The sequence below is a fragment of the Fundulus heteroclitus genome, chromosome 13 (genome assembly GCF_011125445.2).
Source record: "Fundulus heteroclitus isolate FHET01 chromosome 13, MU-UCD_Fhet_4.1, whole genome shotgun sequence".
In the NCBI taxonomy this organism is placed as follows: Eukaryota; Metazoa; Chordata; class Actinopteri; order Cyprinodontiformes; family Fundulidae; genus Fundulus; species Fundulus heteroclitus.
Genome location: NC_046373.1, coordinates 16,879,145 through 16,907,099, shown reverse-complemented (window position 1 = coordinate 16,907,099; position 27,955 = coordinate 16,879,145). Strand labels below are relative to the sequence as shown.

The following is a 27,955-nucleotide window of genomic DNA, read 5'->3' as shown; positions in this document are numbered from 1 at the left end:
AACCCAACAAAACTGACAGCGCGTCTGATTTTCCTCCAAACCGCATACTCATAATTCCTTTAATGAGGGTTTGGGAGGAATTAAGAAGGAAATGGGCGCGCGCATGTGTGTGTGTGTTCGCTCTCGTCCTTTGAATGTGTGTGAGGCACTGAAAGTGAGAGACGGGGAGAAAAAGAAAAGGAAGAGAAGGAAAGTGGGCTGAGACCGAGGGCTGCAGACGCAAGTGAATGAAAAGCCGGCTGTGGTAAAGTGGAGAGAAGGTGATGGGAAAGCCTGTGGGAACAGACGCTGGTCTTGCATCCCTGTCTCAGCTTGGCACAGGAAAAGCGCACACCAACCCTCCTTTTCAGCTTAGACACAACCCAAACAGCCTGGCAGCAAAGCAAAGCGCTCCCACTTAACCATATCAAAGTCTGACTGGCTGGCGCTATGTTTAAAGGAAAATAAAGTCAAACTTTCAACCTAGAAGCAGCATAAGCAGCCTAGGGGAGAAACTACGCCGCGTTGTTAATCTGTTATCTGGGTAAAAGCGCAATATATGTCAGAGCTTTGCGATTGCGGGACGAGGCTTCGATCGGCACGAGGGAGATGCAGCTGGAAAAGCAACACCAGCACAGCAGACCGGCCTTTTTTTTTTTTTTTTTTTTTTTTTTTTAAAAAGGTGTCCTAGCAGGACGGAAACTGGCGTGGGACTTCAAAGACAGCGGAGCTGCTGCTTTGTTTATTTACTCTGGTTTAACTGGCAGCTCCACAGTGGGTGGCACTGATAACCTTTGACCTTCATAATCAACACAAACCTGCGAAGGAATTTCCTAAAATCAGCAGCCTGGGTCTCGTGTTGCAGCCGCGGAGTGAGTCTCACCGAGGAGAAATGATTGTGCACACATGCGTGGATACCAACAGGCAAACCTACTGAACAGACCGAATAACCGTGCTCACTGGAATCATGCCAATAGGAAACCAAAAATCGGATCTCCTCACCAATCAGTTCATGCACCGTACATAAAAGTTAACAGGTTGCACTGACAGCACTCTCTTGTTTGGAAATTGCTGCTAAGGAGCACAGACTATAAGTTAGCCATTATCAGAATAAGTAACGTGTTGGAAGCTTCTGGAGTGGAAGCTGTGTCGTCTACAGAGGCATGGCAGCTGTTCCTTCAGGCTGCTACATGCAAACAGTGAGACATCAGGAAATTACAAGAAGCTGGCAATAGAACATCAAAGTCTCTTTTATGCCTTTTGCAGAATCCTAACAGAAAATCTGAGACTGACACTACCTGCGATAACCATGCTAATCACAAATATAAGACATTTTTTAATTCGAACTCTAATCATGTTTTGAAATAATATTGAAACGCTGTTTAATTGCAGAGCTGTGCAACACCAATTACTCTCGCTGGCGCACACAGTGTGACGTCTCCTCCGATTGCAATACAAATGTCAAATAGTTGACTGGGGCAGGAAGTCTCCTTAAAGCTCCTGTATAGTATAGCCTGCTTTGGATATTTTATTGTAAACAAACGCATTTGTTTGACTTACAGAAAGCAGGTAAAAAAAAAATATTATCTATATATCTTGAAAAGAAATTTTAGTAGTCAAAATCTATATCAGTAGATCAGCTGTTTATAAATATTTATTGGCCAAAAAAAAAACCCTGATTGCTGAATCTATAAATCAGAAATCATTTATTATTTACTTAACCTACTTAGTTTTAAGGGTGTCATGCTTTCAATAGGGAAATTATACAAAAAAAGAACGTCGATTTTGAAAGCTGATAATGTAATAATCCTTTGTCATCTGCCAACCTAGAGTGAGGATATGTGAGAATAATCTGCTGAGAATTAAATTACTGCTGGCTGATGCATCCCATGCATCGCCTTGATCTACTAACCCAGTGCCCCAGAGAATGGGAGCTTTCCCCCCTCCACAGCTGTATGTGTGTGTGTGTGTGTGTGTGTGTGTGTGTGTGTGTGTGTGTGTGTGTGTGTGTTGTTTGGTTGAGGGGGGGACATTTTCCTGCCTGATCCTCAGAGACGCTTCCTAACCAACAAGCCACGCATGAATCCGTACTCTCGCATGCTTCGGCTCACCTCTGCAAAACTTCCCCAGTAAGAGCGGCTCCTCAGCGGCGTGTCTTCCCGTCTACCTGCGCCCGTCCACCCATCCGTCTCAGAAAAAAAAAAAAAAAAAAAAAAACACAGAAAGGAGAAAGTGCGTCTTCGCTTTCAGCGCAAAAAAATCTTGATTTCCCTGCAGGATTTTTTTTTTCTTTCCCACGCAGCAGCTTTAAAGCAAATATTGGGAGTCTTTACAGCAGAAAAAGCATGCAGCAGTGAATAGATTATCGCCCGTTTCGTCCCTGATAACCAGACGTCGCAGGCAGCGCGTCCACACACACACAAATCGCTGAGCCGACCCTCATACATTCCAGTTTGTGTTCGAGGCGCTCCTCCTCGACACCGGCGGACCAATCAGAGGCCAGATATGTCACCGAGTGGGCGGGGCTACCCAGCTCTGAGAAGAAAGACCCCAAGACTCCATCATGTGGTGGGGGGCGTTGGGGGTTGAACGTCAATGATATGTGAAGGTTCTTTTGTTGGGTTTCCTTCAAAATAAATCAGACTGAATGAGCCTTTTTTAAAAAAAAATTTAAAACCTTCAGTTTAAAAAAAAAAACACGAAGCACATTAAGATAAAAATACAATTTTTATTTATCACTTTATTTGTTTTGGGTCATTGTTAGAGTATCTGCGGTGCATCTCTTTTTATTTCAAAATTGCATATAAACATTTGGCCCAGTTAAAAGCAATTTCTTTTTTACCAAATGATGAAATAATTATGCAAAAGCTAAGAAAAACAGAATGGATTAATTATTCAGTGCAATAGTTCAGCTATTTGCCATATAGACCTGTTGTAACGTTTTAGTTTGTTTGTGTCTAAGCTGCAGTATGCTCCAAATAATTATTTTTGTTTCATTTCGTTCTATCGCATGTTTCAGTTCTTCAGTTTTAATTTTGATTTCACTTGAATAAAATAAATCAGAATGTGGTCTCGGATAAGCGGAGAATGATGAGTAGGAGTCTTTATGATGTCTCTGCTTCTTTAAAGAAAAGTTAGTGCATTCATCCAAATAAACATCATCCAATACATTTGTCACTCAATAAACACTCTAATAAAACAAAAGATTACTTGAGAAAAATAATATTATTGGTTATCAAATTAAATAGCCCAAAAACCCTAAACCATAATACCAGAAATAAGAAAATGTATCAAACAGACCTTTAGCTTTGTTAAAATCATGCAATGAACAGTTTTCACATCTAAAGATCTGGCATCTGTCCATCTATCCATATTATACCAGCTTAATTAATGTCAGGGTTGCAGGAAGGAGCAAGTTACTCTCTTTTTATTTCTTTTACATTTTCCGCATATCATGTCTTCTAAGATAAGAATGTAAAAAATAGAGAGCAGCGTAACAAGCAATGGAACCCTGGCTCTGCTTTTTCTGCACATCAAACCATGAATACCTTCGGGCTATGCTTGTCTTCTATTTGTACTTGAACGTTTGAATTCCTGATTTTCAAGTTTTTGAAAATCTCTTAGTAACTGAATCGACTGCTCCTCACGACTAAATCATGATTGGAAAAGACGAAAGGTTTTCACCAACCGCAATCTGAAAATCTCATGTCGAGTTGAATCATTCTATTAAAAGAGTTGAAGATAAAGCACAATAAAACGAAAGAACAATAAAACTTGACCAGTAAATTTATGGCATAAAATGAAGAGGTATGACAATTAGCAGAGTATAAACCTCTAATATTTACACTTAACCAAAACAAAAAGCCAAAGAATAGAAAAGGAGCCTTTCAAAATGTTTAATTGTTGAAAGTGGTAAGACATACCTGGTAACTGCATTAATAAACATAGTTGCAACTGTTTCACATTTTAATAATTCCAATTCTTTAATAGTCTGGTACAACAATTAGTCAAGATGGCTCCTTCTGAATACCATTAATAATAGCTCCTACCTCCTGTTACTCGACCTTTCACGGGTCATCAGTAAGAACTCTATGGTGGGGAGGAAAGGAGCTTCGGACCTCTGTGCCGACTTCTGTGCCTTTAACTCCAACTTCATTACACGACGAAACGCACATTGATGATGTGAGTCAAATCCGGGCCTACAGCCTTTCCAAAAATTAACTAAAAAAAGTGTGTGCTTTCTTCTCTCTGGACATTTTTGTTGATTTCTGTGAGGTGGGCTGTGCTTGTACGTCATGTCACACAAAGGATTGTGGGATACCTTAAGGCTTTCGTGCTAAACTAGCCACGAGAGGAAGAATACTGGCTCACTTTTCTACCTCTTTCCTTGCTGACTGCACTATCACTATATTTTTAAGTCTATGTCTGTTGTGTCCACCAGTACGTATTGTTTGTGTGCATCCTAAGCCGGTGTCCTTACTCAATAAGAGTATTTGGATGGACCCCATGTTTCCTTACGGTAAGGGAACAATGATAGGAAGCATGCAGGCTCCTTTTCCTTCCTCCTTCCTCACTGACTGCACTATTCTGGCAGCACTTGTCATGCCGAACACTGATGCGCTTCTGCTTTGGCTGATGAGTCCTTTCCAATTAGATCTTTTTGGATGCAGCCCTTCAACCGTAGACTGAGGAGGTAATTCAGCCATTGATTCAGGTGAGTTAGAAACATCTAAAAGTTCCCGGACATTGGCCCTCGAGGACTGGAGCTTGTCACCTGTGCTTTAGAGGGACGGAGCTAATTTTATTTAGGACTAAAACGGTGTTATCTTCAGTACAATGCATCTAAAAAAACAACTTTGTTCCTATTTCAAAGTAACAAACTACCTACCGGGCATCATTATCTGGGATTAACAGTAAGGCATGCTCCCTATTTATCTTGCCAATCCATTTATCTCAGGTAGAGTGCTTTTCCCTGGAAAGAGAGCAGCAAGCAAATTAAATTAGCTGACAGGATTCCACAAAAAAAAGGCAAACATCTCCATCTTTAAAAGCTGCGAACAGCAGAAAACACAGGTGCTGCTGTTTGAGGCGGAGGTAAAATCCATTTCTGCAGCTGGATTTTGAGGAGTGACTCATCTCAAAGTGCTCCTGCCAGCATAATTGGACTCCATAAGTGGATATGTTGTTCCGCTGAGTCCAGACAAATCCAATTCATCTCGCCCAATCGCCAGAGCGACGGGAGCAGAAAATGACTTGTCCTTTTTAATCCATCATTATAAGAAGACAGATTTTTGAAATAACTTGACGTGATTAACCTCAGCGGGGAGGATCCGAGGTGCTCGTGCGTTTCGTTAAGTTACTTTAAAATTAACTTGGATCGGTTTACATCATTTGTGTTCACAATGTGCAAAAATCCATTGCCTTCCTAAATGATAACAGCTCCAGCAACCTTGTTAGAAATGGATAGGAGAAATTCAAGCTCTCTAAAATGGCTTTCATGACGAGAATTACATGCATGTTTTTTTGCAGATTTTCTCCCCCACTGCAACTTACTTTGTTCTGCCCGTTTCACAGTGCAAACGTTCGGGGAGCTCTGCAGGATTTCTATAAGCCCTTCGGCTCGAGCACCAGTATCCACACTTCCACAAACACACCCCCTCTTTTCTCTCTTCCTCAGCTGTTGGACAGCTCAGCCTGTAATTATGGCTGTCATCAGCAGCCACTGACCAGCAGCTATATTTATGGGACAACCAGCATGTTCAGACACACTGCAAAGAGAACACCATCCTCACGTGTAGTCAGGGAAGCAAAGAAAAACAGCTGCAAGCTGATCTTGACGGGTGCTTTAACAGTGGATCCGTCTGAGTTAAGAATAAGTTTATTACTGAGACTCTTTAGGAAAATGAATGTATAAAAAGTGCACACATATGGATGCAGCAACATGAAAGGAGAACTCACTAAATAGATATGATACGATGCAGAATGCAAACTATAGATTAAAGGATGCGTATAATCATGTGAACCTTTCCATTGTTTTTCAAAGTTGATAGGTAATATTAAAAAAAACATTAAAATATTAGTCTTGAACTTTAGATTGACATCGTCCTTCTCTTCTGAAAGAACAAGAGTCTTTTGAGTCACGCCTGAGAAAAGCGCTACCACACATGGATGATGATGATGATGATGATGATGTAACGTCTATAACAGCACCGCCTGCAAAGTTCTCGATGGAATCAAAGCACAAATTGTTTTCTTGGCAAAGAAAAAGGACAACAAAAAGACTTTACAGTGAGCACTTTCACTAAAAAGAATACACATGCAAGGCATTTGAATGAGCTTAGTGGAAGTAGACGGGTGAAAAAGATGGATTTCTTCTCATCCATCACAAAACGGTCTCTTAATTGGAAACATATTTTTACCCCAAGAGGTTCAAACTGTTGTAATTTCTAATTTGAAGGAAGAAGCAACCAAATGCGGTGGGCAGGAAACACATCTCAGCTATGACCACCAACTTGAGCAGGGAGTCAACAGCCAGACCTCTGGAGAGACTGCAGGTGTTGTTTGTGAGCACATTGTAAAGTAAGACCATTACTTCTTCTACGGGACTGTTTTCTTGCATAACACATCAAATGACATCAATAAACCCTCTCTCCAAATGATCCTTGTGCATATTATGCCAAAATAATTAGCTTTAGTGACATTTTCTGTCTCTGTGCCTTAGCCCAAATCATTAAATTTGTAGTGGTGAATGCAACTTCACTTATATTAACCACTTGTGACTCATAGCTTGGGGGAGACTTTTTGAGGCCACATGACGTGAAGTTGCACAGTAAAAAAATGCAAATAGACTTATAGAGTCTGAGTGTTGTGCTAGATGGTGTCCTAGGAATAACATTTGCCAGCGACAGTGCCATAGAGGAGTTAAAGAAGAAAAACAGACTGATTATGCACAGAAAAGTAAAACTTCCCTGATCAGTACATATTTTTCAAATTTAAAGAAGGCTGATTGAGATGGGGGAAAATAAGCTTACGCGTGTCTGTCCCTATCAGAGTAACAAACCACATCAACCAGAACATTTCCAGAACTTTTGTTTGTTTGTTTCTCATACGAAACTATTTTTGTGATCAAAGAATGCCATAAAATAAGAGAACGTTAAAATATGTTAAAATAACCCTTTCAGAAAAAAAGGCTCATCTCAGACTGCCAAAATGCATTATTCATTTATTGAAATCATCACAGTTGTACGTTTTAATTGAGCAAATGATGTATTTTTTTGGATTGTACTACTTCTGGCCTTCCATGCTGCATTCATTGTAGTTTTAGAGCCTGCTTTTTTTTTTAAGGAAATGCTTTTAAATTATTCATGTATCAAACTGTAGTGTTGTTCATAAAAGTTGTTCCTATTAAGTCTAAATCTACTTACAATATTTGAGGGGCTTGCAGTCTAAAAAAAAGGTCCCATAACCGTAACAGCATAACATTGATATCTTCATTTGAACATGAAAAATTTTTTTCAATGATTTTTGATAGAGCTGTGTCTACGTGGCTTGAGATTTATTGAGAGCTGCCTTTTGCAGAATGTTTGTGTTATTCTGTGAAAATGTATACCTTATGTAAGTGTACAGTTTTTTTGTTTAATTTCACCAGATTTTTCTCTACCTCCAACATCCTGTTTTGAATTTACATCCATTTTCTTCTCCCCAATCTAAAAACTTTTGTTTCACTTCTTTTGCGGGAGCTGTCCTTGTGCCGATCTGTTTGTGCAGGAGCCAGAAAGGCGACACGGCTTCAGGGCGGAGCAGGATCAAGGCCACAGGCCGCGCAGGCACAGCTGATGGTGTGAATGTGCGCGCGGCATTGAAATATAAGTGGGAGATGCTCGCTGTCACCTCTGCTCAGGTTACAGATGCTGTGCAGGTTGACTTATTGCGAGATGTGCTGAAAGCTCTTCTCTATTTTTAATGCAGCAACGTGAAGAAACAGAAGGCACGCTGTATTTGGGTTTAACATTATTGTCTCTTAACTATTTTATGTAGCTAATCTTTTCTAGATATTATGATATCATGACTCAGTCACACGCTGCGTGCTGTCCTGTGGACCAGCCACATGCTTCGGCTGCTTTTGGGCTTTAATGACAGCTGGTGTATTGCAGGGGGGGGGAAGTCGTTGCCTTAGAGGCAACACATAGAAGAGAACATCAACAATAGCATCACACTCAAACTGACAAAGAGACATTTTTTTTTCTGTTCTTACTGTTTTCTCAGAATATTTTAACAACAACTCTCACGCATGGCTCCTGCATGCAGCCGCTGAACATCAGAGTTTTTGCTGACTGCACTGTGCATAGAAGAGACTGAAAATGTCTGCTGCCCTTCGAGATACATAACTAGGAGCTGTCTGTCTGTATTTAGGCTTTCTGCAGTTCTAGTCCAGGATTTTACATCTCGAACCGATGCTGGAGCACGCAGACAGAGCCAAACAGAACTCGGTTAAAGAGGGGCCACATTATGGTTTTCAGTTCTTCCTTTTCACATTGAAATCATTCAGTCGTGGTCTATGTAAAGTGGAAATGCAATCCTTTGGTCTGAATTCCTCAGTCATTTACCCCCCCCCCACGTTCCTCCTTTTCCTTTTTGTGATTGTTTTGAACAATTACGTTTGTAGTTTTTCAAAACGTTCTGCACTCCTAGAGACTCAAAAGTACACAACAAAATGTATTTAAGGGCAAAAAAGTGGATTCTACATGATATGTCCCCTTTAAAAATGTTTTTTTTTTTATGGATATCGACAACTACATTAGACATGTCTTCTAAGTATTTTGTATTTTTTGTAACTCAATACCCTGTCCTTCTTTTGATAATTTGTTCATTAAATTCTTGCATTATTTTGGGTGTTAAACATTTATGAGATCAAGTGGGATTGATTGTTGGAACATTTGCGCTGTGTGGATTAGATGTGTACATTTATTTAAACACTTGAGACAGACATAAGGATTCGTATTTAAAATATAGATAACGCCCTCGTGATGACGCATTCTTCCTACAGATGACAAATGAGGAGGACACATCCTCTTTGGGGGGTGTGTGCCTAATTTTAGGGGTCGGCCAGGAGAAGGGGGAGGAGGAGATAAATATTTGTGATTCCCTTTGTTCTGCCTCTTTTGCCGCTGGAGTTTGTGGAGTGACCAGAAATAATCCAACAGGAGGGGAACATTTACTTTAACCATCTGCCTTTGACAAACTCAGCAAAACACCTTGTAGCGCTCCACATTTAAGGCAATAACTGACCAGTGATGCGGCGCCACTTTAGGCAGCGCTCTCTAGAGGTGAGATGCTGCAAATCTCAGTTTCAAGGATGAACTGCTTTTTTAAAGAGGGCATCTTCTTACTTACATAAAATCTTTGAATTGTTGTTTTTGGAAGCCATGAATTTGATGTTTTCTTTTAAATGTGAATGCACGTCTTTCTTCACAAGCCCTAATACGGTATGTACAGGTGTCTTAGATCGTTTTCGTGTGTTTGGCCTAACCTGCCGGTACTGCAAGTTTGTAAAAACACCTTTTGTGATATTAGTTGATTATTTTTATATAAATAACAAGAACCAACAGCACGCAAAGTAGACTCATCCATCTCTCTTCGAAATGGCCTTAATTCTGTTCACTGCGACTAAAACCTTCTTGCTGTGTGGTAACAGTGCTCCCCATCTTACCGCTGTGCTAGCAGAAAAGGAAAGGTGTGATTTGAGCAAATTATGCAGTAATGACCCACGGAGAAAGAAATTATCCTCTCTATATTTTTCACTTTTTTCCACATTTTTATTTCTTATTTCAAATTAAGGCATGCCTGCACCGAGGCTGTCATGTTTCAGGAAATAAAAAAAAAATAAACATAACAGCTTTTGGGTGACTCGCCCTTAAGATCTTTTCGAATCGGTCATGGCGCGAAGAGAGAAAAAAAAACACAATGAGGGTTTGTTTTTGTTTCAGTGTACAGTCAAGTTTTAGCCTTTCACACACTAAACAATGGATTAATCTCCTAGCCCCCAGTTGTTTGACAGCTCTGTGATTCTTCTCCGCTTTTGGGTGTAATTTAGATTTAGCGAGGCCGTTTCATTCAACAAACACGCAGCTAAACAACGTGATTCAAATTGCATGTAAGCGTTCCTGCTGGTAAGGAGAACACCAATCAACCGACCAACTTTTGCGCTCGCTAATTTGCGCTCGTGACCGGGATTGAAACAACTCATCTCTCTTGACGTTCCCCAAAGGTTTTCCTGCAGGTTATTCCCTCGTAAAAGACTCCTGGGTGGTCCGCTACGCTCGTGGCTGCGAACGGTGTTACCTCATTGTGAAAGAAGATCCAAACCACTAAGTGTAAACCTTACACGCCCTGCGTTGCCCTCAGAAGAGCTTCATAGGAAAGAAAAGTTTAGCAGAAGGTAGAAGCTTCGTGTAAACAACAGTAACCAGAAAAAACAACCTGAAATTAGGTTTCATTTGGACAATTTAAAGACGAAAAGGCTGCATCACCTGATTTACTCACAGCTGCTCCATTAAAATGTACTTAAACTGGCAAATCAGGCTCTCTCTCTCTCCCTCTCATTGTAATCCCTCTCCAGTCTTTCGGGGAAAGTGGCAGAAAATAATGGTTGCTGCAGCGCGTTGGGGCTAAAGTAGGTCACTGGAGCTAACTGTCAGAAGTAGAAAGAGGGAGAAGCAGGGCAGTAAGATGCCGGCTGCAGCGGGTCCCCTCAGGTCAGAGCTTTCCCCCATCACAGAGCCACGAAGTGACGCACAAACCAGATCTCCGTCCTATCAGTCCGTGAGCTGTGCGCGTCGTGTTGCTGTGGGCACGCAGGGATGATGGCTGCCTCCAGACAGGGGAGGTGTGTGTGTGTGTGTGTGTGCGTGTGTGGGTGGACTGCCAGCGGTCCCTTTATGCGTGATAAAAGACGATGCTTATGAGTTTAGAGATGAAAAGGTCAAACTGGAGTGTTTTAGGGCCATTTTCCTGCCAACACAAACCTTCTTACTTGTGTGCGTTTGACTGAGAAAACAGCTTTTCATTGGCTTTAAGGAAAGCGCGGAGCTGCTTGGCGCTGGTCAAATAAAAGTTAAGGTCAAGCAGACGGACAGCCATAAAAACTGATTTATGAACCCGATGTGCTGCTGCTGCGGGGACAGCTCTTTTAGGGCTGTTGTGATTGAGCTGGAATCACAGGCCGCTTGGCTGTGAAGAGAGGCGCGTTTAGCAATAAAAGACTCGTCCACTGGAAAGAAGTCCAATGATAGATCCAAATCCTGTGGATGAGAAACTCTTTTGTTTACAAAAATCCAAGGTAGAATAAATAAAACAGTTTTCCAGGAAGGAAAATGTGCCCTGGTGGAGAATCCAATAATCCAAATATTGCTATTTCCTGTTACTGAGCATGAGTTTAAAATTAGTCTGGATGAAATGGTTGATTAAACGTAAATTAGAAAAAGAAGAAAAACATCCGTTCATTTAGTTAAAAAGTCCCGATATGTAACTTTTGCATCAAAATTATATATTTAACAAACTAGATCACTTGAATGCAGCAGCCTCACAGAATAAGGATGCCTCCACTGCCTAAAGTTGTTTTTTTCTGCTCCTAACAGCCAATACACATGAGATAAGCACCACTTTTCCAGGACCTTCATGGCATTTCAAAAAAAGGTTAGCTGGTTACTGCAAATTCGGAAAGCCCGATTTCAGTGCAGAAGATGCTGCTGCACATTCAGTACCTGACGAACAGGGTCACACGTCTGCACTGGGATGTTTCCATATTCTAAGGAACTGAACTCCGCTGTAAGGGCGAAAGCATCAGCGGTGTTTTCATCAGGTTCTGAGCCGCAAGAGAGGATGCAGACGAGCATGTCTTCCCGCATGTTTTAAATCTGTGTGTATTTTTGCAATCGGGGTCAAAAGGACTCATGTAAATTCAATTCTAAATCTGTCTTTTCCCCTGATCACACAGAGACTTGACAGCCTGGGAATAGTATGGTGCCAAACTATACTAAATGCTGCTTGAGCCTTTTCTTCCTCCTACGTCCTCAGCACTAACAATATAATTTCAGATTATTCCTGAAAGCGTGAGAAGTAAGTTTTCCTCTTGAGCTGCAGACGGAAAAACTCACAGGTTCCTTAGGTCAGCCAAAATAAATGCAATTTGGAGGCGTGTCCCCTTTGCCACAGCTGGTGGACCTGATGCATAAACATCCAGTGCATACCAATCTCTGTGTTGAAGGAACCTGATCACCTCACTGTGTTTGTTGGAGTGGAAATCATTGATTCGTTTCACCTGCCTGGTGAGATCTTTTTGCTTGCAGACAAAACATCTGGAGCATACAAATTGCACATCTGCAGAGATACCATGCATCACAATAACTTACTGGGAGCCTGCTGTGGGCAAGATGATTTAACTTAATGTACTCTTTTTAGCATTTTCAGATGGAGTGGTTCATTTGTGTCTAATTGCTTTTATTCTTTCAAAGCACTTTGTGTTACATTTGATTGTATAAACATTGGATTTTTTTTGCTTAAGTTTCAATATGCTATTGTGCCATTAATCTTGTAAAACATGCCGTATCTCAGAAATATATATTTGTTGTCGTTGAGAAAGAAAATTATTCCATATGGTACATCAGAATACATTAAACTATATCTAGAATTGCTACATTTTTCTGTATTTCTGTGTTTGGGGTGAAACTTTGTTACAGTCTGAAAATGAAGCTTAGGCTATGACCAAACATTAAACAGTTTAAAACACTATAAAAAAGATAATTATAGCTAAATACCTGACTTGATTAGACCATGCATTTGTTACTTCAAAGCTGGACTATTGTAATTCTTTACTAACAGGAAGTCCACAAAATGCAGTTCAAAGTATTCAGCTGAATCAAAATGCTGCAGCAAGAGTTCTGATGAAAATCAACAAGAGGGATCATATTTCTCCTATTTTAGCTTCCTTTCATTGGCTTCCTGTTAAATCAAGAATAGAATTTAAAAATTCTTCTTCTAACGTATAAAGCCCTTAATAATCAAGCTCCATCATATATCAGAGCTCTGATTACCCCATATGTTCCTAACAGAGCACTTCGCTCTCAGACTGCAGGTCTGCTGGTGGTTCCTAGAGTCTCTAAAAGTAGAATGGGAGGCAGATCCTTTAGCTATCAGGCTCCTCTCCTGTGGAACCAACTCCCAGTTTTGGTCCGTGAGGCAGACACCCTATCTACTTTTAAGACTAATATTAAAACTTTACTTTTTGACAAAGCTTATAGTTAGAGTGGCTCATGTTACCCTGAGCTACCTCTATAGTTATGCTGCTATATGCCTAGGCTACTGGAGGACATCATGGCCTATTTTTCTCACTCTACTGATTTCTACTGTTCTCCAGATTTCCATTGTATTACATTGAAATGACTGTTGTCATTTCAGCTTTTAACTTTTTGTTCTCTCTTTTTTCTTCATAGTAGGTACACCTGGTCTGGCGTTCTGTTAACTGTGACATCATCCAGAGAAGACGGCTCACCCACTATTACCATCTAATGTAGAACAGATTACTAGATCAATGTGTGCTTCTGTGCTTGTTTGTGTCTCTTGTTGTGTCTCTGCTCTGTCTTCTGTGACCCCAGTGGGTCGAGGCAGATGACCGTTCATACTGAGCCTGGTTCTGGTTCTGCTGGAGGTTTTCCTTCCCGTTAATGTGGAGTTTTTCTTCCCACTGTCGCTTCATGCTTGCTCAGTATGAGGATCGCTGCAAAGCCATGGACAATGTAGAAGACTGTCCCTGTAGCTCTACGCTTCTCCAGGAGGAGTGAATGCTGCTTGTCAAGACTTGATCTACTGGGTTTCCTTAAATAGGAAATGTTTTTGACCAATCTGTATAATCTGACCCAAGCTGTATAATCTGATTATACATGTTTCATGTATATAAATAAAACTGAATTGGATTGAATAAGCATGTTTATTTTCATGTTATTTTTATGTTATATTAACTTACTTTGTATTGTATTAGTGTCTAAATGATTGTCACAGGGACTCTACTTTAAGGAATACCTTTTATTTTTATTTTTTCTAAAGGATTTTGTATAAAATTAAGTAATTTGTTTGGTAAATAAGAAGTGATGGGGATAATGTTGAAGGGGTTGGTTAACATAAGCAGGTTAACATGAGTTTATACTTACATTATATCCACACATTCCTTTGAGCATGTGAATACTGTTTATGAGTAAATTTTCCTGTTACTGGCTGCTATGTTCAATAGCATGTTTAAATGAAATGGTAAAGACGATCTTCTGCCCAGATTTGTGAGTTTATTTGCAGCTTTGAATCCTCAGAACTTTGCCCTCCACCAATGGCATAAAACAACAGGACAATCCCTCCCGTTGTATAGCATGTGATGTAGTCGGGGGTGAAATTGGACTCGTCATTAGCTGCAATTCACTGGTAAAACTGAAGCCCATCGGTCGATTGCAGAGTAATGCATCCGCTTTTCATCTCTCGGCTTTCCTTCCTCTCTTTCTCTGACAGCGATTAAACTCCAAGGCGTGCGAATTATCCAGGTGAGGTAAATCTGGAAGGTCTCCCGAAGGTGAACGCGTCACGGAGGCTCTCCAACATGCAAGCTCGGCTAAACCTGGTCCCCTCGACACGCACACAGTGAGAGGGATTCAGATCGGAGGTAGAGAGCCTCATCACTACGCCACCTCTTTACAGCTGTTAGCAGCTATTTATAAAACGCCTCAGAGCTACCATTAAATTATGCCGGCCTCCCAGCTTTCCAGTCCAAAGAGCGCAGATAAACTCTGATCCAGTGTTTTGGCAGCCGGCGTGTCTGCTAGGAGGAGGATACTGTTTCCTTCGCTCCACGAGGCAAGTACAGACAAGAGTCTGCAAGAGAAAATGGATTTGAGAAATTCAACCTGGCTCCGAGGCTCTCTGCGTGTTCAAGCTCTTCGCACGAGGCCACCTCCTTGTTCAAGATCTGTGTACAAGTCTTGTAAGATAGGAGCAGTTTGGTTTGAGCGATTCAGCCTCTGGGCTTGAGCTTTGAACCTGCAGGAATGAGCTGAAGCATCTGTCGCCATAAGGATTACATATGATCTCATCAGAGCTCATGTATTTTTGAAACACTGTGGACGTCATCAAGTTTGCCCAAACAAACCTAAACTAGAGGCGGCTCAGTTTAAGCATTAAAATGTCTTCTATCTCCTATGACTTTATCGCTGAAGGAATGTGGTTCTTCCACTACAATCGCTCGATACGGGGAAGAATCCACGAACGGTGGGAAAAAGTTTAACATCTGGCCCTTTAAAGAGCAGCCTGCTGCGTGTCTCGGCGCGCTCTGATTTATGCGCTTATTCTTTAAATCTCAGCTGCTTCTGTTGACAAACTTTAAAGAAAAGCCCTCTGGCGAATCAGAGGCTGAAGGCTGACAACATAGTAAGCGTTGCTTTACCTCTGAGCTTCACAGCAGCTTCTGAACTCGCAGCAGGTCGGGTGGTTTTCAAAGTTTGACCACATCCGCTTAAAAAATGCATTATGTAAAAGATAAAAATATTGATTTGCATGAAGTTGAGTCACAGAAAGTTACTTGTCCCCAACAACCCAGCCAGAAGTGTTGCTCCTCCACACGTCCGATTGGTCACTGCCTCACATGAAACACAATCAACTCATGCAATTACAGGTTTGCCTGGTCTCAACTTGTTGTGTATAAGCAGTACAACCCACCCATCCACATTATCATTAAAGAGCTGTGAAAAGATGCCAAAGACAGAAAAGTAGATCACTGCAAGGCTGGAACTAGAGCCTCCGCACGAAGCTTGGTTACACGGTGAGAACTGCTGGAGCTATTCTTCTGAATGCGCTTAAATATAAAGTGAAAATATGAAATAATGAAAACTTTTGGAGCAGGACCACTCCTAAACTACTCCCAGTAACATATCACAGCACAGTAGCTATAAATGGGAGTTGTTAGAGATCTGGCGCCCTCTGGAAACCAAAGTCATCAAGAGAAGCATTGGTGACTTACTGTCACCATGGTTTGAACGTCAACATGATTCAGATAAGGTTTGGGAGAAAGAGTTGTAGGGAGACCTGACCCCTCTGTTTTCTGCTTGATGAAGGGAAGTGTTGGATCAGACTAAAAAGAAAAAAAGATCATCTTAAAATCAAGAACAGAGGAGGAAACTTTGAGGTCCATGCGTTTATCTTTAGTAGAATTGATTACTGCAACAGTGTTTTCACAGGTCTGCCTAAAAAGTGGATCAGACAGCTGCAGCTGATCCAGAACGCCGCTGCCCGCGTCCTCACTAAGACTAAGAAAGTAGAGCACATTACCCCAGTTCTAAAGTCCTTACACTGGCTCCCTGTATCTCAGAGAATAGACTTTAAAATACTTCTGTTAGTCTATAAATCCCTGAATGATTTAGCACCTAAATACATCACAGACTTGTTATCAGTGTATCAACCCTCCAGACCACTAAGGTCTTCTGGCTCCAGCCTACTCTGCAGAACCAGAACCAGAACCAGACATGGAGAAGCAGCATTTAGTTCCTATGCTCCACTTATCTGGAACAAACTTCCAGAAAACTGTAAAAGTTCGGAAAGCATGAGTTCCTTTAAATCAAGATTAAAAAAACATTTGTTTAGGATTGCCGTTGACTGTTCTAGTTAAACTGTTTTATTGAAACATCATTAGTTTAAGTTTGTAGTCCAACTGTTTTTGCTTTTAATTTCTATTTTTCCATGTTTTATTTTGTTTCTACATTTTATTCCAACTTGCTTTTTATTAATTTTTTCCCTGTATTTTAATCATGTAAAGCACTTTGCATTGTCTCTGTATTGAAATGTGCAATTAAAATGGTGGTCTTATATCTTGATTACTGTAATGTGCTTACCTCGGTAATGTTTTCTTTTCTCATGTTCTGTTCATGTACAACACTTTGAATTGGCTTTTTTACTGAAACGTGGCATACAAATAAACTTGCCTTGCCTTTAGCAGAGGCGACGGCTCCTTGGGTTTCATGAGGTAGACAACAGAATGTAGCACTTTTGTGTCTTTGGAGGTCATTTAGTTAGTAAACGAAAGTTACGGGGACCAAACTTCCTCTTGCCTGGACATGACCCCTTCTCACATTCTTTGGGGGCATCAGGTGGGGTTGGGATACACGGATTAATGAACACACTTCCTCGAGCTTTGACAGCTTGTTATGCAAGTGTAGCTGTAACGAAGAAACAGCGATAGAAATTCCCATCATACAGGACAAATCGGTGGCAAAGTGCACCATAAGCTAAACTGGCATAATGTATGTGTTTCTGTGTATGGAGAAGGTGTCATAGATCTCATTGTCACATGGTCACAGAAGAAATAAAATACGGTTTTCAAGTTCAGGTTTTTCCGGTGTTTGTGGTTACACTGGGAAAAGGGTTAGGGTGCATGAGAATAGGACCAAATATTTTGAAAAAATAGCCACCGATGCAGAGCCGGTGCACCAAGGAGAGGAGCTGGCCTTCTGCTGAGTCACTGACGGGGATTCTGCTCGTTCAAAATCATTTCAACGACCTTTGCAAAGACGTGTTCATCTGTTGAGCGTCCAAAAACTGAGAAGTAAATTGGCTCTGCAGCAAAATGTGGATGGGGGTGAGGTTGAAGAGAAGAATTATTAATAAAACTGTAGAATGGAATGTGCATGTTTTTGTTTCTTAATTTAGTGTCTTCGTGAGACTGTTGCTTTTCATTTTCATCACATGGAAAAGAAAAGAAAAGAATAGAATACGCATTTCCTCAGAAGATTATTTGGGTTTTTTGGTTATTTATTTGTCCAGTATGCTTCAAAAATTGGCCTTTTATTGTTACAGGTTAATTTTCTAATACAGAATAGTAATTATTTTTATCATTTAAATCCCGATATTTGAGAGATCCAAGTCATTTTCACACTTGTAGACATCTGACAGCCTATTTGAAGTTTATTCCGTCTAATCACACAGAGGAGGCATACTTTGAATATGTTAAAACTATATAGTTTTTGTTAAATAAACAGTGTATCATTGTTTAATGGCTGTGACAAGTGTCCTCTTCTTTTCCAAATCAAGGGCTTCAAAGGTTTGTTGGCGATCCTAACTAAAGAAACAGCAACACTAAGAGCAAGAAATAACAGCAGACAGATGAGAAATAAAGTCCTGGAGAAGTTTAAAGCAGGGTTAGGCGTTGGACATCCATTCGAAGTCTTGTTTTTAGGGGACGCAGCAAACATGTGCCGAATTGTAGCTTTCAGGCCTCCATGAAAAAATGCCATGTGTGGGGGAGAATTAACGATGTGCATCAATCTGGACTCACCGTCTGCATCAGTAAACACGGTGGTGGAAGCATGGGGCTGTGGGGAGGCTTTCCTCCAGCAGCTTTTCTCTGCATGGGAGATGGATGAAGCCAAATAAAAGGCAATCCTGGAAGAAGACCTGCTATAGGCTGCAAGAGACCCCCATTAGGACAATGACCTTATCATTCTGCCACCTTAATTGATTTTTGTTAGATATGCATTTTGAAACAAAGAGAGGGGTTTAACATACACAATACGGCAAGACAAACATGAAAAACACATTAAAGGAGGGAAAACTGCTCGGACAACAGCAGGACGGTCGGCATCTGAATACTAATTGAAACGGGCCAGTCAAAGTAGAATGTGTTTTGTTTGCGCCGCTCCGAGCTTCATCTAAAGTTCAGCCAGCATGTTAATAGTCAAGTAGTGTTTCTAGCAGCTTTTCTCAGTCATGACTGAAAGCGGCTCTTCATGCATCTGACCTGACCCAGTTAGTCAAACACTGGCTTATTTAGACACAAAACACAAACCTGCCACGTCCAACTACGCCGCCATCGATCTCATGCTCAGCCATATTTTTTTTTTTTTTTACCGTCATTAAAGTCCTTTGACCGCCTCTCTCCTCAGGGACAGGTCCGTCTCGAGCTTTTCTGCACACAACTGTAAAATTAGACCAAAATCAGCCTCTTGAGTTCCTCATGAGGAGGAAGTGGGCGTTAAAGAAACCATTGGGATTATTTCTGGTCTCAATGCAGCTCCTGTGCACTTTTCAGTCAACTGATACAGCTTTTTAACAGCGGCATGTTTTTGAAGGGGACATTAATGCGTGCACGTGTGATAAAAGTGTGAAATATAGCAGAGCTGTGTTTGTGTTAACTTGTGCGTGAAAAGCGTGCTGGGAATCTAACTGGAGTTTCTTTGAGCTCTTAGCAGAAATGTACGTGCAGGTTTTGGGAGTTTCGTGCAGAGCCGTTGTTAGTTTTCATTAAAAATACAAAATGTTCAAAGGTGTATTTTTTAACAGAGATTTTGAAGCGCGAAAGCTGAATAAGACATATACATATCTCTCATTGTTGTGCTTTGACCTTGTTTTTTTTCTGTATCTTCTCTTTTTTTCTCCAGGAGGTACAAAGTCACAGCATTCTTTCAGAAAAACACACATCAGTCATCAGGAGAGACGTGGTGAGAGGCCGGGATAGATATTCATAATAATTTCCATCATCATTGGCACCACTGATATGTTGAAAGCCATAAAATGATTTAATATTTTATTACATGAACATCATAAAAGAGCTAAAAAAGACACAAGTAATTCCAACTTTTAACTTCAGTTGGGGAAAAACATTTATGTTAAGACAAGATTGATTTTAACAAAATCACTGATAGCAACAGCAAATCCTATAAAACTGATGTATTTTTTTAATGTTTATTTTTCATTTCTTCAAACTCAGAGTATTTAGGAACTTGTCACTAGGAATCTCTGACTTGTCATTCCTCTGGGCAGATAATGTGCCACAGCACAGATGGCAATTTCTCTAAGCCACTATTTATACATTTAATTTATTATTTATCATGCCAACATGCACAGGAGGTTAAACAACTTTCCCAGCCCTACTCTTGGAGAACTGCAGCAAAGACTGACATCTTGGGGACACCAAGACTCCATGACAACCATGAGATGGGATCTACAACCCTACCAGCTGTTTGAGCAGCATGTCCAAAGAAAGCCTTTCATGTCCAAAACATTTGAAGTTTTGAAGTTTTCTAAACCCTACTGGTATGGGATGCTTTTGGCAGATTTGGGGCTTTCTTCATTTAACACTACAGGTGGATTTGGTGTATAAAAAATGGTTTGGATCTCTGGTAAAAAGCCCCTCATGCCTACTGTTAAGTAAGGAGTAGGATGTGTGATGCTGTGGGGCTGTTTCTCTTCTAAATGCCCCGCGAGCCTTTTAGAGTCCCTGGCATGATGAAATCTTGCAGATATCAAGACATTTTAAATGGAAATATGGTGGGCTCTAGAGGAAAACTAATATTAATTTGCTGCTCAGGAAAACAATGATCCAAAACAGAACACAGCCTAATCCTGTGGGGTGAGCTGGAGAGACAAGCATCAAATGGTCACATAAATTTTGTGGCTCCAGGCAAAGTTTATTTAGGAGAAGTAAGGAAATTGTTTTTCTTTTAATGGTAAAGGTTGCAGATTAAGACCCCTGATCCATATAGATTGACCGAAGGTGAAAGACTCCATTTCTCTGTGTGCTCTAACCTTCCTAACTCTGTACCCCAAGTGATACTGAAAAAAATGTGCTCAAATTAGAGGTTGTGTTTTTTAATCTAACTTTTATTTTAAGTTTATGTTGCTGATAAAGGATACATTTTTACACATCCTTACCAGGAATGCCAACTATAGCAAATGTAGTAACTGAGGAGTGTTGCTGGTTGCTCTTCCATATTACATAGGCTGAAACATTAATGTTAAATGCAGCAGAATATTATTTTCTTTCCTCCGTAAGTTTTTGTTCTTCTTCTTTACTCTCCATAAAACGACAGTGATTCAGCTCAGCATTGCCAGTGGACCGGATTTGACGTCCTTCTGTGTGTCGTTGGCCGTGACCAACAAGACGCTAACGTCTGATTTGAGCAAAAACGTCTAGCCTGAAAGGCCTGGGAATGCAGTTTAATCTGAATTTGCTTTGGATCCTGCTTGCTTGAAGCTGATTTCATGTGGCTTTTCTCGTCTTTGCCAGCTTGGCTGGATTCCACCAAAGGTAACAACAGCGTCCTGATATAAAGCACCACGCGGGATAAAATGTGTGAAGTTGTGCTGGAATCACATTCCCACATACAGATAAAAGGATTTGGGCGACATGCGTCCCTAACGGGATGACTTGAAAAAGGGAGTCCTCTCCCAGTGAGCCTCTTCCTCGTGCGTTTACGGACTGAACTCAAACACATCAATCACTCGGTGTAAAACCAGACTACACTTTCTGCTCATTCACACATTCTGGATTGAAGTCACGGAGTGAATAGGATGAAGCAAAGCCCCGCTGTCCCTGCTCTGTTCAGATCATAATTCAGCTCAATATTACAAGCAAGGCTAACCACGCCTTACGCTGTCAATTGTCCCTGAGATTGTAGCAGTGACAGCAAACGTTTGTCATACACACTCCCCCTACTGAAGGCAGCTGAGGTCAAGGCCAAACAAGGGTATTCCTGCAGTCATTTTAAATGCTTCTTTTCTTTCTGCACTAAATCATCTTATTGGCATCCCCTGGTAGAGATGCATGATAACCATTTATTACAGCACCTTCGTCTCACAAATACAAAACAGGAAAATTGTCCGACCTTTAACTTGAGTCCATTTAATAATGAAAAAAATCAGAATAACTAGTGGCGCAATTAGTGGTACCTGTAAAAATTCCTATAAGATATATGTAACTAAAGCATTTTTGTTATTTTCTATTCCATGTCACAATCCCCAGGTCTTTGATTATGTTTAGGCTCCAGGGCCCCGTTTCAGAAAGAATGGCCGATCTACCCTGAGTAGAAAGCAGCTACTCTGAGTGGTTCTACCTCACTCTGTGATACTCAGCGTTTTCTGTTTTAGAACAGGTGATACCAATCAGGTAACTAAACCCAGCGTCCTATCATCCCTGAGTAAAGCGCGAGACCAAGCATTAAGCCATCCCTCATCAATAAAACGTACACAACGCAATTCGCCATGGCAATGGCAGGAAATAAGAAGCATTGGTGTGAGCGTTTCCAGCGAGTGGAATTAGAAATTTTTAATTAGGTTATTATTAATCTTTATGAAGGTTATTAAACCATAATTAACAAGAAAACAATGCTGTGCTGCTGAAAAAAAGTGAGTTAGCGGCAGAGAATTGCTGAAAAAGTAAATGTGTGTGGAATTACAGCTGTATTGTCACACATTGATTACGCGTCTATTGGTGCAATCCGACAGACATAAAAAGTACGTGGCTGCAAATCAAGATGAAGTATGAAAATATAGTTTAATAAGGTCCAGTTATCAGTTATTCTTATGTTAAACCTTAATCAAGTAAAGCATTAATTGGCTATAATCAACATGTGCGATTAATGATGGGATGGTGTGAGTTATTGCGACAACGGATATGTTCGTTCATCTTTTTGCCAACATTTGGCTTCAACCACCCTCCTGAAAATGAGTTGATACTGATTTTCTTGTAGGAGTATAATTTGTGCCAGCCTCACTTTATATTAATCATACAGGCTATATTCATATTTTTGGTTGAAGTAAAGGTGGCGTTATTTAAGTGAATAAAATGTGCTGTAGCCCTAACAGTGAACTGACATGTCCTTGTGCAGTTCTCAGCTTAGAAGTAGGAAAAACTCAGAGTTAGCCCAAACCACTCTGCTCGGTAGCAGTGCTGTTTCATCGAGTAATTTGTTGTCATAATTTGACTCAGCGTAACGTTTTCTGAACTTCTGAAATGGAAAAGCCAGGGTATGCAGGAATTTACCCCAGAAATTACTCTGAATATCCACTAACCCAGATTTCTGAAATAGGAGCCTAGGGGTAGAGCAGTCTGTCTGTGTTTTCACTTTAGTATTGTTTATTAGTTGGTAGATCCTGTCTTTCCTTGGTGTTTCCTGGCACTAGCTGGTATCTTGTTCATTGTGGATTGAGTTATTGTCCTGTTTCTCTTAGATCGCTGTTTTCATGTTAGTTGAGTTGGTAGTTAGTTGGTTTTTAGAGTCTGTTTATTCTTTGTGCTTTCTGTATTCTTGTTAGGATCTGTTTTCCTCCTGTCCTGGTCATATCTTTGCACTCTTTCTCTTCCTCAGCCTAATTACCCTCATACCTTTCACCTGTGCTAATTGCTTCAACTGCCTTCTCCTGTCTCCTCTCCTATTTATTCTTCCAGTCATGCGACTGCCGAACTCTTGCCTGCACTTTAGTCCACAAACATCGACCGAAAATGTGGCACTCCACTTATAGTAGTTTGCAATTATCTATTCTCTGAGGCATAAATATGAAGCAATTACAGAGGTTAATTTCTCCAAATTGCTCTTCAAAATGGGAGAGACAAGAGGAAATGACATTCAAGCAAGGCAGATGTGTATTAAGACAAGTTAAAAAGAAATTCTAATTTACTCGACTACATAAAATTTTATTTAGCGAGGTTAACCCACAACCAAAGAATATAAAGATATATTTGGGGGTTTATTCATGTCTTTACTAGGCATGCCAATAAGTAGATGGAGGACTTAATTCAAGACTGTAATTTTTGGACTTTACAATCCCTGAAGAAATTCTCAGCCTTGAATTCAATGTTCAGAAACTTTTTTTGATAAAACGATGATCAAAAACAGTGTGAGAAGATCGGTGACAAGTGGAGAACAAAGGTTGGTCACTATTAAAAGAAAAAGGTTAAAAAAGAAACACTGACTTGAAAAGGCCCATTTCTGATCTTTGGCAACCATTCGTTGAGACATCTTTAGGTGATTAGGACATGTTGCAATGTACAAAATCATTACTGTTTGTGCAAGTGGATGCAAAATGTTTGGTTTCGTTTTCTGCAAACATGTCAAAAACTTAACAAAAAAAATCTACTTTTGCATATGTAATGAAAGTTGGTTGATTAAGTTACTATTAATCTGACTCAACTTGATTAAATTTAATATTAGTCTAAACTTAGGCTTTTTGATGCCTGAAAATGATCAGTTTTTCTTGAAGCATAATATTTTCCTCCTCCTGAGAGATCTTTATGTGAGTTTGACAATTGATAAAACATATATGTTTTAAGGGTTAAGATTTTCAACCTTTTTTCAGGTGTCTAAAAGCTTGTGCTTGGACTAACGCTGTTGGGTCGGTTAAATCCACTTTTTTAGTCTCTTAAATACATTTTTGTTGTGCACTTGGAGTCTCCAGGAATGCAGAAGAGTTGAGTTTGGTCTGTCCAGCTGCTTCCTGGATGTTGTTATATTCTGTTTGTCTCATATTTTTATAGCCGTACAGTTTTCAAATTTTTTTAACTATTATGTCACAGTATTTGCTGTGGAGCTGCTAAAAAAAGTCATGGACCTCCAGCATACCAAATTCACGAATCAGCCCTTTTTATTATTTTTTTTTCTGCAATTTCCTGAGCTGAAGATGCTGCAGCTGCAAGTGGATATGTTGAAATGTTCAGTTGTTGGGTGTATTTACTAACACAGTTCAATACTCTCTCCCCCAGCAATAAAGCCAAACGGGGTGGAGTGGAACGGTCTGTAACCTGGAGGGTTGCAGGGTGGTATGTGCCTCCTTTGGATTTAAAGAGACAGCACCAAAACAAGTTGCTCTCAGACGCACCTCACAACAGCAAAAGATGGACTATGGGGGAAGAAAAACAAGGAATTCATATCAAAGCATTGCAGTTTCACTTCATACAGGCGACAAGCGAATGATTTAAATGCGAAAAGGAAGGCATTAAAAAGCATGATATGTCACCTTTAAAGCAAAAAGGCCTTTAGGTAAAATTTTTTTGCTAAGTTCAAAATAATTATCAAAATATAGAACTATAAGAGACAAAATATTGACCTTTACATTTCATCTAACACTCAAAACAGACATTGAAGACAACCAGGTACACCCATTTATAGATGGTACACAGTGCGGCGCCGAACGGGTTCTGCTAGGGGTCTTACTTTGGATGAGCACAAGGCCTTGTGGTGCGTTTGTGCTGCTGCACAGCATTTTGGGCGGACTCTCTCTGTAATACAGTCTTGGATGATACCCACCCTTATGGCACCTCATGGAATCAGATTGACACATGAAAGCTTGTTTTAAGCCATTTTCAAACGATGCTCAGTTGGAGAAGAGCTGACATGGCAAAGCAAAAACAGGTAGACCCCTTGAGGCATCCCAAGCACCGACGTTTTAATTGGGAAGACAAGATTTACTAACTGGCCATTAATAATCCGGCTAATTATTATGACGAAAGTGGGACAGCCTTTATAAATTCTCATTAAAATAACTCTTGATTATTCAACACAAAGCAACACTCAATAGTTTCTATCGCTAATCCAGAGAGCTAATTAGAACAGAAAATATAAGTGGTCCACATTCTGCAACCTTCAGATGTGTCTATGAATAAACACACTGATGCCTGCTGGCCAACTTTACATGAATCTGTGTGCTGTGATTGGCTGGTTTGCTGCAGAGGGTCATCTGGCAGAGCTGTTCAAAGCAAACGTCACGTTACCGGCAGTGAATATCAGTCAAAACTGGGTCAGAGGAGGCATCGTCAGAGAGATCATATCCAATGATGGGATAACCTAATAAACTGACTATTTCAGATTCCCTTAAATAAAAAGGTATAAAGACGTCAAACTGTGCTTGTCAGAGCAGTCTGAAACATAAACATGCCACACTATTTGCAGATCTCCAGTCACTTGGTGGCTAAAGTGGTTGAGCTTGGATAAAAGTGGCAAATAATTCAGAGGGAACCATTCCCTTTAAGGATGATCAGTAAAATTGGTTAAAATGAGGGTAACAGACCACGTTGATGCTGTTGAGCGTACACCGTAGGTGAATCATCCACAATCACAAGAGCTATTCACTTATTGACTTTCTTGCGAAGATGTAGAGCACCTTCCACACAAAGTATCAAAATCATTTCTATTTTACTATTTTTTAAGACATTTTAATCATTAATCCTGTGTTTCCTTGGGGTACAAATATGATATGACAAGCCCATTTCATTCAGACACCGACACAACGGCCGAGAAAAAAAAAGACATTTTCAAGTAAGTATATATATATATATATATTGTATGCAGGAGCTACTCCGTTAAACCTGCCCATATCTAGAGTCAGAGAAATAACAGTGAAGTTTATCTAACCAGATGTGTGGTAGTGATTAACTGACCTACCTTAACAACAATACGTTTTAATACGGATTACGAGGGCTGAACTGGAAGTGTGCATTTTGGCTTTTTGGGCAACAAGCTCCCCAGGTGGGTTTGACCTAAAACAAAATGTGTATGCGTGCAAAAAAAGCATATCATGCTCCCTGTGTCAAGCATGGTGGAGGATCTGTGATGCTGTGGGCCTGTTTCTCTTCCAAAGTCCATGGAAACCTTGTTAAAGTCCATGGCATGGTAGTTTTTTTTAAAACCCTACAGATTTTAATTGAAAATCTTCTTGCCTCTGCCAGAATGTCTGCAAAATAACACAACAATACAAAACTCTAACAAAGTCGAGTGCAGCTGTCTCCCTAGCTGCGAGATAAATGCACTTTACTTGTGTAAAGCAGCAGAGTTTTAATAATCCAAAAGTGAAATGAGAGACCTCGTCAAGTGGTCCATATCTGACGTTAGAAAACACGTATGGATGTTTTTGGAAGTAATCTTGTCGTTTTGGTTTTCAGTGTCAAAACTATGTTTGTCCATAGCCGAAAATTATCGCAGCTACCAACACACGGGTTAAAAGTGAAGACAAAACCAAACGTCGGTCAGATTTCCTGAAACAACAGCGTTAAAGAGCTTCTGATTATTGCACTGAATAAACCCGGGTCGATAAATTAAATAACTAAAAACACCTTCATTTGTCCCACGGTTATCATCACGCTGTGCTACTGGGGGCTCTTTTCCTCATGAACTCTGGCAGAAAGTGGATTTTTTCTGTGGTTTATATGCTTGGTTACAAACCTCTCCCTGTTATACAAGAACGCCCACACCGCAGAGGGCACGGTTACTCTCTGCTTTCTAAAAAAAAAAAGGCTCATTAAAAAAGAAAAAAATACTCCTGAGAAGAGGAACAGGAAATAAAAAACCCTGCATAGTTCATAGCGACAAAAATAATAATAATATGTCTTCCGTGCAAAGACTGATTAATAAATATCCTACCAGCAGAAACATCAGATTAGTTGTGATTTTCCCCCCCGCTGACAAAAGTGAAGCAACATTTCAGTCTATTCAAGCATGTAGCGGTGAACCCCACCTACACAGCTGAGCAGATCCCTCTGGGCCAGCATTCATCCATCCATCCATCACTTTTACCCTTTTCTTCGCCCCGACAACAACTCCAGGTCCCAAGCCAACCGGTACGACCGGCGTACTGCCCAAGCAGCTGCAGCAGCCCACCAGTAAACCCACGCTTGCTTCCCAACACCCCCCCCCCACCAGCTGACCCCCTTAGGCGGTCCTACCGTCTTCATAGAAGACGTCCTCCGCTTCTTCACGCATCATCTCATCCAGGTCGTCCTCTGGGATGTCGGTCACAGCCATCAGTATTCCTCCCCGTCTGTCTGTCTTACTGCGGCTAAGGTCAGGAGAGAGCGTCTGGCCTGGAGAAGTGTACCAACGCCGGCCCGTGGCCTCTTCGCTCCGATCCACCAGCAGGGAAAGGACCGGGACTGCGACTGAGCGGAGCGAGCTTTCGGCTCCGTTTGCGTGTGTGTGTGTCAGGTGAGGAGTGGGTGGGCGGCTGGCTGCGAGAGAGGACACCCAGCGACCTTCACCAAGTTTCAGCAACAGTGCCGATTTCATAACATCCTGTGCAAAAGCTGAAGTGAGAGTGTGCCGTTTGGAGAGCACTTGTGCGAGCGAGTGTGCGCATGTGTGTGTTTCTGAGTGCTGCAAGTGCTGCGAGAGGAGCGTCAGTGGGGTGT

The 27,955-nt window shown here is 40.8% G+C and overlaps 1 protein-coding gene across 1 annotated transcript in view; it reads right to left on the bottom strand.

Moving 5' to 3' along the window:
• Positions 1 to 27,749, bottom strand: part of ripor2 (RHO family interacting cell polarization regulator 2) — a 130,948-nt gene extending 103,199 nt beyond the window's left edge. Inside the window, exon 1 of the mRNA XM_036145231.1 lies at positions 27,494 to 27,749. Within this exon, the coding sequence (XP_036001124.1) occupies positions 27,494 to 27,572 (79 nt within the window). The 5' untranslated portion in view covers positions 27,573 to 27,749. The remainder of the gene's footprint in view (positions 1 to 27,493) is intronic.
• Between the last annotated feature and the right edge of the window lie 206 nt (positions 27,750 to 27,955).